The sequence below is a fragment of the Phocoena sinus genome, chromosome 10, assembly GCF_008692025.1.
Source record: "Phocoena sinus isolate mPhoSin1 chromosome 10, mPhoSin1.pri, whole genome shotgun sequence".
Classification (NCBI taxonomy): domain Eukaryota; kingdom Metazoa; phylum Chordata; class Mammalia; order Artiodactyla; family Phocoenidae; genus Phocoena; species Phocoena sinus.
Window position 1 is genome coordinate 9,109,989 of NC_045772.1, and position 13,246 is coordinate 9,123,234.

Consider the following 13,246-nt stretch of genomic DNA (forward strand, 5'->3'; position numbering starts at 1 on the left):
GCCTGGTCAGGAGGAAATGAGACCTCTCAGAAAAGAAAGCTCCAGAGACCCTGAGAGGGATGTGATGAAACCAGAGGCCGAAAGGAGCCCATTCCTCGCCCATTTAGAACCAGACAGCACAGAAATGGATTTTCTCTTGAGAGCTCTTGTGAACACACTTCAAAGCCACTGATGGCAGGAGTAGGAAGTGAGAGGGAGGGAGGGAGAGGGGCCTTGGAAGTAACGCAGGGCCAGGCAGCAGAGAGAAGGGAGAGGGCCAGGCAGTCACCGGTCAGAAGAGGCAATTGGAAATTCCATTTGGGTTTTCAATTTGAAGGTAGAGAAAGGCCAGGAACTTGTGGGGAGGGGGGGTGGTGACTGCGGAAGAGAAGGAAAGAGTCAGAGATAAGGAGACAGAGACACACAGAAAGATGGGGAGGCAAAAGCAAATTACAAGATCCCAGGTGTCCCCCCCAACACACAATTCAAAAAGGTCACACACACATGCTCACCCACGCTATTGCTCAGGACTCAGAGACCTGGGTTCTAGTTTCCCCTCTGCTCTAGAAATACCCTGTGACCCTGCAGAAGACCCTACCTCCCTCTGAGCCTTGGGGTTCCCCCCACCAAGGCCTAGTGAGGTTAAGTTTGTTCCAGAAAGGCCAGGAAGGAGACCGGGACGGGGCACGTGGGCGACAGAGGCTAGGGAGGTGGCCACCTCACCGTGATGCGTCTTCTGTGCGGCCAAGGGCCTGGGCTGAGCAGGCACCGAGGGGCATCCAGAGAAGGGCCAGGGCCCAGCGTTTCCACGTGTAGATGAGGAAACAGGCTGAGGGCAGGAAAGCACCCTGAAGCCAGGCAACCAGGACAGGAACCCACCTGTAAGACCTCACGACTCCCGCCCTCCAACCCCCACAGGGACAGGGACAGAGCAGGAGGGAGCTGCCCTTTCAGAGCCTGTCCCATCAGGGGTCCAAGACAGGCCTGGCACTTCTGAGGTGCCCATATGCGGGCACCTCTTTCTTGCTTAGTGGGGCGGACCCGTCTGTAACATCACTGACCCACCCAGTCCCTATTCGGGTAATAAGAGCTTTACCCGTATTAACTTACTTGCTCCTCACACCCACTTTATTACGGAGCTAAGTCTCATTTAACAGATGAACAAACTGAGGCACTGTCAAGGGATTGAGCGAGTGAGTGCCCAGCTGTCATGTGCACACCTTTCCGGAAGAAAGCCTCATGTCCCCGCTGGGCAGCCCAGCCTGGTGGTTCTGCCTCAGCTTCCCCATTCAGTCTTGGAAGGCCGCGGGGCAGGGACAGCCGGAAGCCAGGGCCACGCAGGGCTGGCCGCAAAGAGCCAGCTGACGTCGAGGGGCGTCCAGACCCCACTCTCGGGACACCCCAGCCTGGACGGCGGCGGACCAGATCGCGGTGCCGCGCCGCGCGAGAAAGCTGTCCTGCGGCGCCACCTAGTGGCCGCTCGGCCCCTCCAGAGTCTGGCAGAGACGCTGCAGGAATCTACTGCTTCTCTGGGACATTAGAACACAAAATGTCCCTCCACCCTGGGGACCGTGTTCTGACCACCCCAGGTCGGGAGGAGAAAGAGGTACGGTGGAGTTTGGTCCTTTGCCCTCCTAAGGGGCAGACTCACTCATCCCACCTGGACATCTCTGTCTTCATCTATCTGATTCGTGCATTTATGGAGCCCTTACTGTATGCCAGGCTCTGTTCCAGGCGCTAGTGAACAAAGAAAGATCCCTGCCTTTGTAGAGTTTACAGTGGAGAATGGGTGAGGAAACAGTCAATAAACAATAAATGAGTGGGACTTCCCTTGTGGGCAGTGGTTAAGACTCCATGCTCCTCGTTCAGGGGGCCCAGGTTTGATCCCTGCTCAGGGAACTAGATCCCACATGCATACCACAACTAAGAGTTCACATGCCACAACTAAGGAGCCCTCCTGCCACAGCTAGGACTCGGTGCAAAAAAAAAAAAAAAAAATTAAAATAAAACAATAAATGAAGATAATAAAAGAAATTAAAAAACAATCTGGCTATTTCAGAAGCAGGAGAAAAAGAGCCCGTCTGACAGCATCACTGAGCTCCAGGGGACCCACAACCCTCAGGGCAAATCCGTGGAGCCTGATGCCAATGAAACCATGCAGCCCTCCTTGCTCCTCTGGGGCCACTCCTGTCCCAAGGGACATGCCCTCACTACAGGATCCTCCTGCCTGAGATACTCCCCTCCCACATGGCCAGCTCCTCTTCTCCTCCAGAGTCCTCCTGACTCCCACCCAGCGCCCCTGCAATGCTCTCCTGGGTGGGTGGCACTGGGGAGCAGTGCATAACTGCTCAGGCCGGGCTGTCTGTCTTGATTCCCAGCTCTGACACCACCTTGTGACCTGGACAGGTTCCTTGGCCTCTCTGTGCCCCTTTCCTCATTTGTAAAATGGGGAAAGCAGTTGTTCCTGCTCCAGAGGAGGGGAGGGCAGTGGTGGTATAAGTGAGTTAACAAATGTAAAACACTTAAGACAGCACCTTGACACAGTGTTTGTTATTATTAACATCTGTTTAGGTTTTTCCCTCCTGGACTAGCTGATGGAGGTTAGTGAGGTTCATTCACAAAGGACCAACTGAGTCACCTCCATGTCCTACACTCTACAGTGTCATGTATACAAAAGGATCTCAGAACATGTTTGTACGGTGAATTCAGTGGTTTCCCCCTCATTCACCACTGATTTATTGAGTGCCTTCTGCATGCCAAGTATTGGGCTAGGAGCTGCAGATGGAGCAGTGAACAAGACAGGTTTCCTCCCCACAGCAAGAAGAGTACTAATTTCTAAGCCAGAAGTTCTCAAACTATTCTGTCTAAGAACTCTTTACTCTTAAAAAAATTCAGGATCCCAAAGAGCTTTTGTATGTGTAACTATCTAACAAGAGTTACCATGTTAGAAACTAAAACAGAATTTTAAAAAATACGTATTAATTCATTTAAAACAACAATAACAAGCCCACATATTAACGTAAGTGACATACTTTAATGAAAACAAAACAAAATAGTGGGAAAACACTGATATTGTTTTGCATTTTTGCAAATGTCTCTTAATGGAAGATAGCTGGATTCTCATGCCGAACTAGATCTGTGCGATATGTTGCTCTGACGTATAATACTTCCAAAAATACATTCCCCTTTTTCGTAAAAATTGAGAATACTAACACTCCGTCCCGAGCCCGGCCTCGCCCACTACGGAGACGCCTGACGCGATAGGACTGACCCACCAGGCTGGGCTAGCGGTGGACGGCTTCCGGGAGAAGGCGGGGCCTGGCTCCCAAAGGGTCGGTGGGGTTGCGATTGGACGACAAATGCGTCCTTCGGCGCGTTGGCCCCGCCTCCAGATCCCGCCCAGTGGTAAACCTAACGCCTGCGTCCTAAGGAAGGCGGGCACTTCCGCCCGCCCACTGCGGAACCTTTTGTTCTAGCTCGCGTTTCCACCGAAACGACAAGGGCGGCCAAGGCGGAAGTAGTTGAGGCGTGTAGGCGGAGCTAAGCACCGCTATGTCGGTTTCCTTGCTGCGGCGAGGTTTGGAGCTTTTGGGGGTGCCTGAGGGTGAGGAGCTTCTTCCCAGAGACGTCCAGCCTGGGCGGGAAGGCGGCAGGGGCTGGGGGCAGGAGCCCCGAGGGTGCGAACGATCCAGACCGGGCTTAGCCTCGGTGGGATGGGAACCCTGAGCGCCCTCCGAACCGAGTCGGTTCCTCTCTTCCCCTACAGCCCCCAGGGACGCGCCAGGCCAAACCAAGACGAGCGAGGCTCCGATGAAGCGGACGCGGAAGGCAAAGGCGGCCCAGGCCCAGAAACTGCGGAACTCGGCCAAGGGAAAGGTGCCCAAATCGGCGCTGGGTGAGCTCGGGAAGGGGCTGGACGCGCTGCTCCCGGGGTCGGGGGGCGGTGCCGGGGAGGAAGGGGCGCTAGAGTGAGGGCTTGAAATGTTACCCAGGAGTTTCTAGAATACCTGCTGTGCGACGGGCGCGGGGCGGGACCCTGGGAACACGGAGGTGAACGAATCACATTGTCCCGGCCTTCAAGGTCTACAGCCCTAGTAGGGAGAGAAGCATCGAAGGGTTTCAGAATCAGCGTATGGTTTCTGTGATGGGGTCTATGCATTAAGACTGTGGTGCTCTGAGAGGGACTTAGAATGAAAGGCCAAATCGGGCTTCTCTGAGGAAGCAACAGTTAAGCCCAGACCCGATGGAAGTATACGAGTGAACCGGGGGAAGAGTATTCTAGAGAGAATGGCATATGCGGAGTCAGAAAGAAGTTTATTGCCTTTGAAATCTTGAAAAAAAAAGAAGCCTGGTCAAAGTGACATACAGGGAACGAGGGTCAGAGACGGAGCATTAAATAAAATTAATACTCCGTGTGCCAGGTGCTGTTCTAAGCCTCGTACAAATGTTTGCTCATGTAATTGCTCCCAGCAACCCTGTGAGGTCGGCACTATCATTACCTCCATTTTACAGAAGCAGAAACAGATAGTACCTGCCCAGATAGTACAGGTAGAAACCAGGCAGATGTCTCCAGAGCCCTGATCCCACCTGCTGCTTCAAGATGCTATGGTCTGGGCAGTGGTGATGGTGCGGAGGTAAGAGAATTGTCCAGGTGGAAGATGCAGTGAGGAGGGGGCATTGATGGCGTCAGTGGTGAATTGGCTGTGAGGATGGAGGAAGAGGGAGTCAGCGAGTACGGAATGTCTTGGGGGATGTGGCGCCACTTAACGAGACCTACAGACTTGAGGAGCTGGAGTGGGCAGGAATGCAGGGTGTTTTTGACCTGTGGCAGGACTTGGTGAGCTCCTAGTGTGTCTTTGAATCCCCAGGGCCTCGTGCATAAAAGGTGTTCAAGTTGTTTGTTAAAAGAACTATGAATTCCGAGGAAATACAGCATGAGCAAAAGTGTGGAGGCAGGAAAGTGAGCCTGGGTTGAGCCACAGTGGTGCTGGTGTGGAACAGGCACACAAGGGGCCCGAGGGAGGTCACTCCTCCATCCCAGCCCCCGCCCCACCACCCTGTCATGGCACATGACTGAGGACTGAGGGGACTCTCTCAACCCTCAGTGGCCAACCTAAAGAACACCTCTGTGGCTGCCACCTTGGTCTGAGCTACACACCATCCCTTGCCTGGATTATTGCAGAAGCCTCCTAACTGGTCTCCCTTCCACTGCCCCCTCCCCCAGTAATCTTGTTCTCACCATAGCTGCCGAAGTGATCCCGTAAAATCCTGAGTCAGACCTGTCTCTCCTCTGCCCTGCACCCACCAGGGAGAGAGCCTGAGTCTGCCGGTGCCTGCTGAGGCCCCACAGGATCCGCTCCTTCCAGCTTCGTCTCCTCGGCTTCTCCCCTCTCTGTCCAACCACCTTCTGTTCTTCAAGCACATTCGTCACACTTCTGCTTCAGAGCCTTTGCACTGGCTGTTCCCTCTACCCAGAATGCTCTTCTCCCGCAGTGTCACACTCTCTCCCTCCAGTCTTTGCTCAGAATTCATTCCAGTGAGGCCTTCTCAGAGCCTCCTGTTTGGAATTGCAACCCTCCCCCCGGCATCTCTCATTTCTGTTTACTATTCTCCTTTTCTCCATAAAATGATCACCCTCTGAAATACCGTTTACCTTGTGTACCATCTCTCTTCCCACGGAACGGAAGTTCCATGAGGGCAGGACTTTTTGTCTGTTCTGTTTCCTGCTCTGTGCTCTTGCACCTAGAACAGTGGCTGACACACACACGGTAAGCGCCCAGGCCACCTTTGCTGAGTAAGTCACTTGAGCAGGTGGAACCAAGGGGGACTTTGAGCAGGATCTGTGTGGAGTGTGGTTTTGACAGAAGAGCCCAGGCTGTTGCAGCAACCTGGGGAAGGGACAGCGGGGCCTTTGGCAGGGCATGGGAGGTGGGAGTGGAGTGGGGAGATGTCAGGAAGGGACCCAGAAGGCTTCCAGGGAGTGAATCTGAAATGATGCCACCCTGCCTGCCATCCACAGCTGAGTTCCAGAAGCGAGAGCGTCGAGGTTACCTTGGAGTAAACCTGAGGTTTATGACTAGTGCAAGAGGCACAGTGGCCGAATCCGTCACCCAGCAGGTTCGTCAGGGGGATGGGCTGTGGGAATGAGCCTGGGGGGTGAGAACTGAGGCTGTTCCTGGTATCTGTGGGAGTCTCAGCCCTGAGCATAGGCTGGAGGGTGGAGCCCCCTCCAGGCTCCTAAGAGCTGGACACCCCGCTGTGCTGTGAGGGGCCTCCCCCTGGAGGGCCGGGAGCAGTGTGGGGAAGGTGGGAGGCTGGGCCTGGCCGTGCTCCCCTGGGACCCCTGTGGGCCTCCGCTGGCTCCTCTGTAAATGGAAACCCTGCCTCCCGGGACGGTGTGAGGGCCAGGTGAGAGGGTGGCCCTTGGTCGGCTGCACCAGGATGTTTGGCTGCAAGTGGCTGGGAGTCCCCACCCAGGGCTCCTGACTCTCACCCCCGCCCCCAAGATTGTGCGCCAGGACCGGGGCCGCAAGGCCTGTGACCGGCCTGTGGGCAAGACTAAGAAGAAGAAGAAGGCCGAGGGCACTGTGTTCACCGAGGAAGACTTCCAGAAGTTCCAGCAGGAGTACTTCGGCAGTTAGGCTCCCGGGAGGGCACAGCCGCCTCGGACCTCTCAGCCTGGCTCAGGAAAGCCGTGGAGTGGAGGCTGGCACGGAGCTGGCGAGCTGGAAGCCCAGGGGAGGACCTTCGCTCAGACCCGAACTGACATCTGCAGGCTCGGGAGGTGCCACCTGCCTGCTGGAAAGGAACACATTGGACTGTTTTGTCTGCTTTGGCCCAGGGAGGGCCTCGGGGCTATTTGCTGTGGAGAGGCCTGGGGACCACACCTCTGATAGGACGAGGGCCGCTGGGTGGGCTTCCAGGTTCTAATAAACGTGGCCCAGGGGCTGTGTGTGCTGCTCTAACAGGGTGTCTCCCGCCTCCTCTGGCACCGAGGAGCCTTCCTCCCCCACCTCCCAGCTGGTTCTTAGGGCTCCAGGTCAGAAGTCCTGCAGCCCAGCCCGGCGCAGGGCACCACCAGAGAGCAGTTCACCCATCCGCAGAACCCCGCAGGCCTCCTCTCCCTGGGGTGGCAGCCCCAGCTGAGAAGGCAGCTCTTGAGGAAGCTGAGGAGGGAGCATGGCTGCCTCAGCCCAGTGCCCAGGGCTTGTGCCCTTGTGTGTTTTTTTGGGGGGGGGAGGGTGCGGGATGAAAGGCCACTTTTTCTCTTACCTCTGTCACAGGAGGTGGGGACTAGTGGGGCGACTCAGGAGGTGAGCTCAAGAAACAGGGTTTTACGCGCAGGTCTGCCGAGCAGAAGGGTGGTGCTGGGCCCAGAGCTGCACCAGCAGGGGAAGGTGGAGGCTGGGCCGCGTCCGGCGGGGGCAGCAGCGCAGGGCAGATGCTGTTGAGCAGATGCCTGAGTGAGCGGGTGGTGCTGCCCAGCTGGGTCTTCAGTGTGGCACTGATGACAAGTCCTAGAAGCCCAGGGGTCCCTTCTGGGGAGGGGGCCCTGGAGGCCTGCAGGCTGCTCCGTCTGGCTCGCCTAGTGCCACCCCCCGCACGCCTAAAGGCTCCTTGGGACACGTGTTGTCTGGTAGAGGACTTCTGAAGGGACCCTGCCGTGGGTTCTTCTGTGCAAGAGGAGGGAAAGGTTTACCCCTCACACAGCCAGACCCCGGCAGGGCTGTTCCTGGTTGCTATCCAGGTTTCCATCCCAAGTGGGGACAGGAGGGGACCACAGAATTGCCTGAGGCAGAGTTGGCGCCTGTCCTGTCTGCAGTGCAGGTGGCCTCCAAGAGTAGGAAGCAGACCAGCCATCCAGGGAGTCAGGGTGGGCAGAAGAGGTGTCGTGACTCCAAACCGGTATTGCGCCACCGTCCTCAGATGGCTTGTTCCAAGAAAGGGAGAGGGGGTGTTTTCCCAAGCTCTCCTCCTGCCTGCTGAGCTTCACTGACCCCTGTGAGGAGAGACACTCCGGTGTCCTTGGAGGCTCTTTCCTCTTTTAAAGCAGCTTAGCAAGCAGCAGCCTCAGCTTCTCGCTTTCTCTCACCGGTTTTCTGAAGAACCGGCTGACCAGGGCCCCTTTCTAACGGGCACACACCTGCTGTTATGTCAATCACGAACAGGTTCCTGCCCCCTCCCCAGGTGTAGAATGAGAGGCCTGCCTCTGCGGGAGGGTGAGAGCAGGGGTCCTGCGCTTCTCTGCTTGTGAGTTTCCAGTAAGTCTTAATGTTTGTGCCGAGTAGCACCAGTGGGTGTGTGTCCGTGACCCCAAGGCATGACTGACGTTAGCGTTCACCAGAGACACTGGTCCTATGGGTCGGGGTGGGGCCCCACAATCTGCTGTTAACAGTCACCCTGGACTGCTCCGTTGCAGTGGTGAGAAGGCAGTGGGGTGGGGGCCCTGGGGAGGCGGGTGCTGGCGATGGAGGAAGGAGGATGTGCCACTGGGGAGGGGTGCCGGTGCAAGAGCCACACGTGGGGTGCTGACCATGAGCCACGGGCCGGGTGGACTGACAATCTTTTGGGGAAGGGGAACAGGAAACCAAGTGAGAGGACACTGTGGTGCCACATTGAGGGCTGGGAGGAAGAGGCCTTCCCTGATGGAGCGGCCCTATCACCGGTGGTTTGGAGGAGCTGACACATTTGCCTAGAGGAGACCCAGGAGGGCAGGACTGCCACGTGGGACCTCGGCCAGGGTGTGTGTGTTTGAGGCTTAACAGTTCCTGCAGCAGCTGGGCGGATCCCCATCAGGTGACATCTAACACAGCTGGGGCCAGGGAGCCCTCTTAGAGGTGGGTGGGACCGTGTGCCCATTCCTCCGAGGCTTTTTCTCAGGGTGCTCTCCCCATTCTACATCCACAACTTTCCCTGTCCTTCGAAGCCCAGCTCAGGGCAGTTAAGACCTCGAAGATCACCAGGTCCAAGGTCCACATGTGACACCTCCTTTGGTGCCTTGGGGAAGCATTCCCATCTGGGCCACCACCATCACATCTCCCACATTACCCTGTTAGGCATCAAGAAGCAGGTCAGGGAAATATCAGCCCCACCACAGCAGGCAGAACAGGCAAACGCCCATAACCCTGGGTTCAAATAGGCTCTACAACTCCTCCAAATACCCTCTGCTGTAGGACCTGTGTGCCTGGTGCCCCATTTGCATCACCCTCATCCCAGCCACTCGTCTACACTGTCTTTCACAATGGAAAAATGGCCCTCCCTCAGCAGGCCCTGAAGGACCCAAGGAGAGAAGAAACCTGCGCCGGCTGGGCTGACTCCTGTACTCAACAGAAGATGACGTCTCCCTTATCTTGCAGTAAGTCACCTGCCAGGACTGCAGTGCCCTTCCATCCCGACATCAGGGATGACAGGCTTTCCAGCTTGCCGAAGGTGCCAGCCAGGGAAGCAGCCACCCTGCTCTTCCATTTGTTCCAGCAAAACCTGAGAAGCCTTCTTTCCCGGAATAGACCCTTCTGGGAAGGCCTCTACAGAACCGCAGCAGCTTCTCAGTGAAGCCTAATCCCCTTGTGCCCAGCTCAAAGGCTGCGGGGCCTTATCTGGGTACTTAATGTTGGCACAAAGCAACAATCATGCGGGAACAGGTGGAGCCCAGGCTCCACTTCTCTGCCAACCTGCTCCTTAATAAAATTCCCCAGCCTCACTCGCACCCAAGGGTGGTTAACATCGAGTCAAACAGTTTTTGGTTCTGGGGAAATCACCCAGCCACCTACTAGGAGGTATCTAGCCCAACTCCCCGTCTCAGGGGTCCAACTGGTCATCAGTGACCCTGACATACAGCCCAACAGTGTCAGGAAAAAAAAAAAAAAAATCTCACTCTGGGCTTTAATTCCAAGTCCCAATAGCCAACCCCAAAGCAAAATGCTGCTTCTGGGGATTGACTGGGCTCTTTACCAGAGGCAAGAAACCAGACACAGCAGTCTGCAGAAGTACTTTCACTACAAAATAATTTATTAAAACACAGCTTCAGCACTAGCCTCCTATGTACAAGCACACACCCTCCGGACTACCCTACAGCTAGGGGCTCCTCTTCTTCCCCCTTGCCTTGCGGACCTCTTCTATCAAATCTTTCAGATACTGGATCTCCTTGGCCAAGGAATCTGCCTTCTCTTTCAGAGCCTCATTCTTCTTTTCTAGCTCTTTACATTCACCAGTGAGGGCCTCCTGCTCTGCCCTCTTCTTCTGGCGGTACCTAGTGGCTGCTGTCTTGTTCTGCTCCATTTTCTTTAGTTTTTTATCTAGCTTCTCACCCTTTACTTTTGCTATCATCTTCTCTCCAGGAGGGTCATAGGGCTTGGGGCGGGCAGAGCCAGCAAGGGCACCTGGCGATAGCAGGCTTCTATTTGGAGAACCCCTGGAGGTAGGGGGGCTATGCTGGGGAGAGCCCAGATAGGAGTCAGGGCTCATACAGATGCCACTATCATTATCTGAGGGGGCATCCTCTTCCTTTACGCACGGAGGAACCAGCATAACGTAAGCGGTAGAGTCTGGCTTCCTGTCTTCTTCAGACGTCACTTCACTGCATAGCTCGAAAGTAAAAGAATGATCTGGAGTGGAGAACAGGGCCCCTGGGGAGAGGGGAAGAGGCTGCAAGAAAGTGAAAGGGGCACCCTGGTCAGTTGTTGGCAAACTTTCTGGAAGATGGCCTATTGGGTTCACGATCTGGGGGGGCTCCTTAGTAGCCTCCTGGAGTAGGGGGTCAAAGAGATCACACGTGTCATCCAACGAGGCCAAAAGCTCATCCGGCATGGTTTCCAGATCATCTATACCCAACAGAGCATTAAAATCGAACTCCTTCAGATCCATTTTCTCCATCATCCAATCTGTCCCAGAGAAAGCATCCTCTGCAAAAATTAAAGAGAGTTGGAACCAATGAGTCAAATGTACAAGACTGTCACCAGATCCCACCAGCAGATAAAAGCAGCCCACTCACCCTTGCCGTTATCTGAGGCACTGACCAACCCATCCATAGCCAGCCATTCGGAGAAGCCCGCCTTAGCCTTGTCGCCAGAGAACCCATGAGGTTTGAAGTGCTTGGCCACCTCCAGGTAGTCATCTAGGAGACCCAGGCTCTCTTCAGCCCCCAAACCCGACTGGTCGAAGGGGGACATGAAGTCCACCACCAACACCTCGCTGCTCAGGAAACTCTTCTCGGCCATGTTGCGAGGTTGTGGTGGAATCGAGGAATGTGCTTAACTCGAAGGTGTCTTTGTCGGTTACAGCAACGCTGCTGCTGAATGCCTTGAAAAGCCTGAATACAAATCAGAAACCAAGTCCCATGAAAGATCAGCTGGCCTGAGAATTTCATCTTTTCATCCACGAGGCAAGATGGCCAAAATAGAACTCCATTCGGTGTTGAGAATCGGTACCACGTGGCCCCAGGGCCATCGCGTCACCGCTGCGTCCCTCAAGCTGCACAAAATGGACGCGCGGCCGTTCCCCCACCGGCCAGAAGAGGAAGCCGCCCCACCCGCACGTCCAAATCCGCCTCTGGACGCCCGGCCCCGCCCACGCCCCCCGTGACTCACGCGGCGGCCGCCGCCGCCGCCCTACCACGCCGCCATCTTGGCTGCTGCCACGTTTCGCGGGGCACCAGGCGGAAGCCGGCGGGTTCGGCGGCCGGGGCTGCCGGGGTCTCCCGACCCAGGGCGCCGGCGTTTTGGGGACACCCAAGCAGAGGCCACGCGTTCCAGGCGCTCGTAAAACCGCTCCCGCCTCCGCGAAGCCGCCCAGCCGCCGGCCACTCCCAAGCAGGGAGAAACCCCTCACCGACCCAGGGGTGCACGGCCAGAGCAGCGCAGGTCCAGTACTTACGCCATGGCTTAAGCCGCTGGGGGGTGCCGCTGCAGAGCCTGGTGCTGCTGCCGCCGCTGCAAAAGCCAATGCTGCCGCAGGCACTGCTGCCTCTAATACGCCATGGTGGCCGCGGCCGCTGCGGGAGCGGAGAAAAAAGGGCGCGCACTCGCACGAAGAAACCACATATACAGACAGAAGGAGAAAAAATGGCGGCGAGACGCCGAGCGCGGGTCCTTTATAAACTCTGCCCCTATGAGGACGCATCACAGACCATATCCTTCCGCCTCGGTCACGTGACTCGCGCCTCCCACCCACGCCCTATCGTTTCCAATCTCCGACTTTTAAGTCTAGGGCGTAGCTGTGAAGAGAGAATGAATTGTTTTTATTTACGGCCTCAAGAAAAAGACGCACTACTTTACAAGGCTTTTAAGATAAAAGGGTCACTCCCGTCCGCCGCGGGGAGCGCGGAGGGATCCTTCACACTCATTTCCGGCGTTAGGCCGAAGGGCGGAGAGAGAAGTCTTTCATCCAAGAAATGGTTTTTACTGTGAAGTACGAGGTCTCCTAGTTCTCGCGCGATATGCTGGAGGAGAGCGCGCATCAAGATGATTGGTCAGACGTGGTGAGTCATATATATCTCGAGTTTCTATTGGCTCAGGCCGCTGATATGCGCGGGAAGGGGCGGAGCGGCCGACGGTTCCAGCCGTCTGGTTCCGCGGTTTGCTCGGTTTTCTCTGTGACGCCGCTTTGCAGTGGCTTCCTCAGATCTGCCCACCCGCAGCCGGTCAGGATTGCCCCAGGCAGCCCGAGCCCAGTGCGTCCCAAATACGGGCGTTAGGCCCCGCCCCTTGCATTCCTTTCTGCCGTACTCAGTGAAGCTCTAAACTAGCGACCAGGTTCAGGCCCAAAGATGAAACTAGGCAAAAGGAAATGTCATTTCGTGTGCGTTTTCACACGCAAACACTTGCAAAATACTGAGGACGTGCAAGCCCTTCAGTAGTTGAAAGGGGAGGGCTGATGACCTCAGTCGAGATCACCCGATCTATGCGCACCTACCATCAAAGGCGAGTCGGGGAAATGCGTAATCCTATAGTCTATCGTATTTTTACATATCCGTTTAGCTAAATATAAGTTTGCTATTTTATTGAAGAATGCAGCCTATCACAGGGGAACTTCTTTCAGTTTATGTAGTTTCAGTTCCTCTAAGAAGAGAGATTTTATTCACCTGCTATCTCTCACTCTAGGGTAGTTTCAGTTAGCTCCCAACGCTGTATAACTCCCAGGCATAACCGCTTCCCAGCAAGTCCTCCTAATGCCCAATTGCCGGAGTTTTGTGTGTTCGGAGGCCGCAGTCCAGGTCAGGCCAACAACTTGCTCTCTCTACTGGGGAACTGTTAAGAGCAACAAGAAAGCC

General features: G+C 55.8%; 2 protein-coding genes across 4 annotated transcripts; one reads left to right on the top strand and one right to left on the bottom strand.

Moving 5' to 3' along the window:
• Positions 1-3,153: 3,153 nt before the first annotated feature.
• On the top strand, positions 3,154-6,944 carry RPS19BP1 (ribosomal protein S19 binding protein 1). Its single transcript, XM_032647216.1, has 4 exons — positions 3,154-3,583; positions 3,746-3,874; positions 5,999-6,096; positions 6,486-6,944. Exons 1-4 carry the CDS (start codon positions 3,532-3,534, stop codon positions 6,618-6,620), a joined length of 414 nt encoding a protein of 137 aa, XP_032503107.1. The 5' UTR covers positions 3,154-3,531; the 3' UTR covers positions 6,621-6,944.
• A 3,022-nt stretch (positions 6,945-9,966) lies between these two features.
• ATF4 (activating transcription factor 4) lies at positions 9,967-12,376 on the bottom strand. Of its 3 annotated transcripts, none has more exons than XM_032646705.1 (3): positions 11,851-12,038; positions 10,970-11,287; positions 9,967-10,880 (listed from the first exon to the last, which is right to left on the bottom strand). In XM_032646705.1, the coding sequence occupies exons 2-3, from the start codon at positions 11,193-11,195 to the stop codon at positions 10,054-10,056; spliced, it is 1,053 nt and encodes a 350-aa protein (XP_032502596.1). In that variant the 5' UTR covers positions 11,196-11,287; positions 11,851-12,038; the 3' UTR covers positions 9,967-10,053. The 3 variants fall into 3 exon arrangements, with proteins under 3 accessions (XP_032502596.1, XP_032502597.1, XP_032502598.1); XM_032646707.1 differs by having other exon boundaries at positions 9,968-10,880; positions 10,995-11,287; positions 11,851-12,043; XM_032646706.1 differs by having other exon boundaries at positions 10,970-12,376.
• Positions 12,377-13,246: the final 870 nt, after the last annotated feature.

Bases quoted from the DNA above. Each gene is read 5' to 3' on its own strand.
- RPS19BP1 (XM_032647216.1), top strand. From the start codon at position 3,532: ATGTCGGTTTCCTTGCTGCGGCGAGGTTTGGAGCTTTTGGGGGTGCCT. The intron at 3,584-3,745 runs GTGAGGAGCTTC...CTTCCCCTACAG, and splicing joins GCTTTTGGGGGTGCCTGAGG to CCCCCAGGGACGCGCCAGGC. The intron at 3,875-5,998 runs GTGAGCTCGGGA...TGCCATCCACAG, and splicing joins GGTGCCCAAATCGGCGCTGG to CTGAGTTCCAGAAGCGAGAG.
- ATF4 (XM_032646706.1), bottom strand. From the start codon at position 11,195: ATGGCCGAGAAGAGTTTCCTGAGCAGCGAGGTGTTGGTGGTGGACTTC. The intron at 10,881-10,969 runs GTGAGTGGGCTG...TAATTTTTGCAG, and splicing joins TGCCTCAGATAACGGCAAGG to AGGATGCTTTCTCTGGGACA.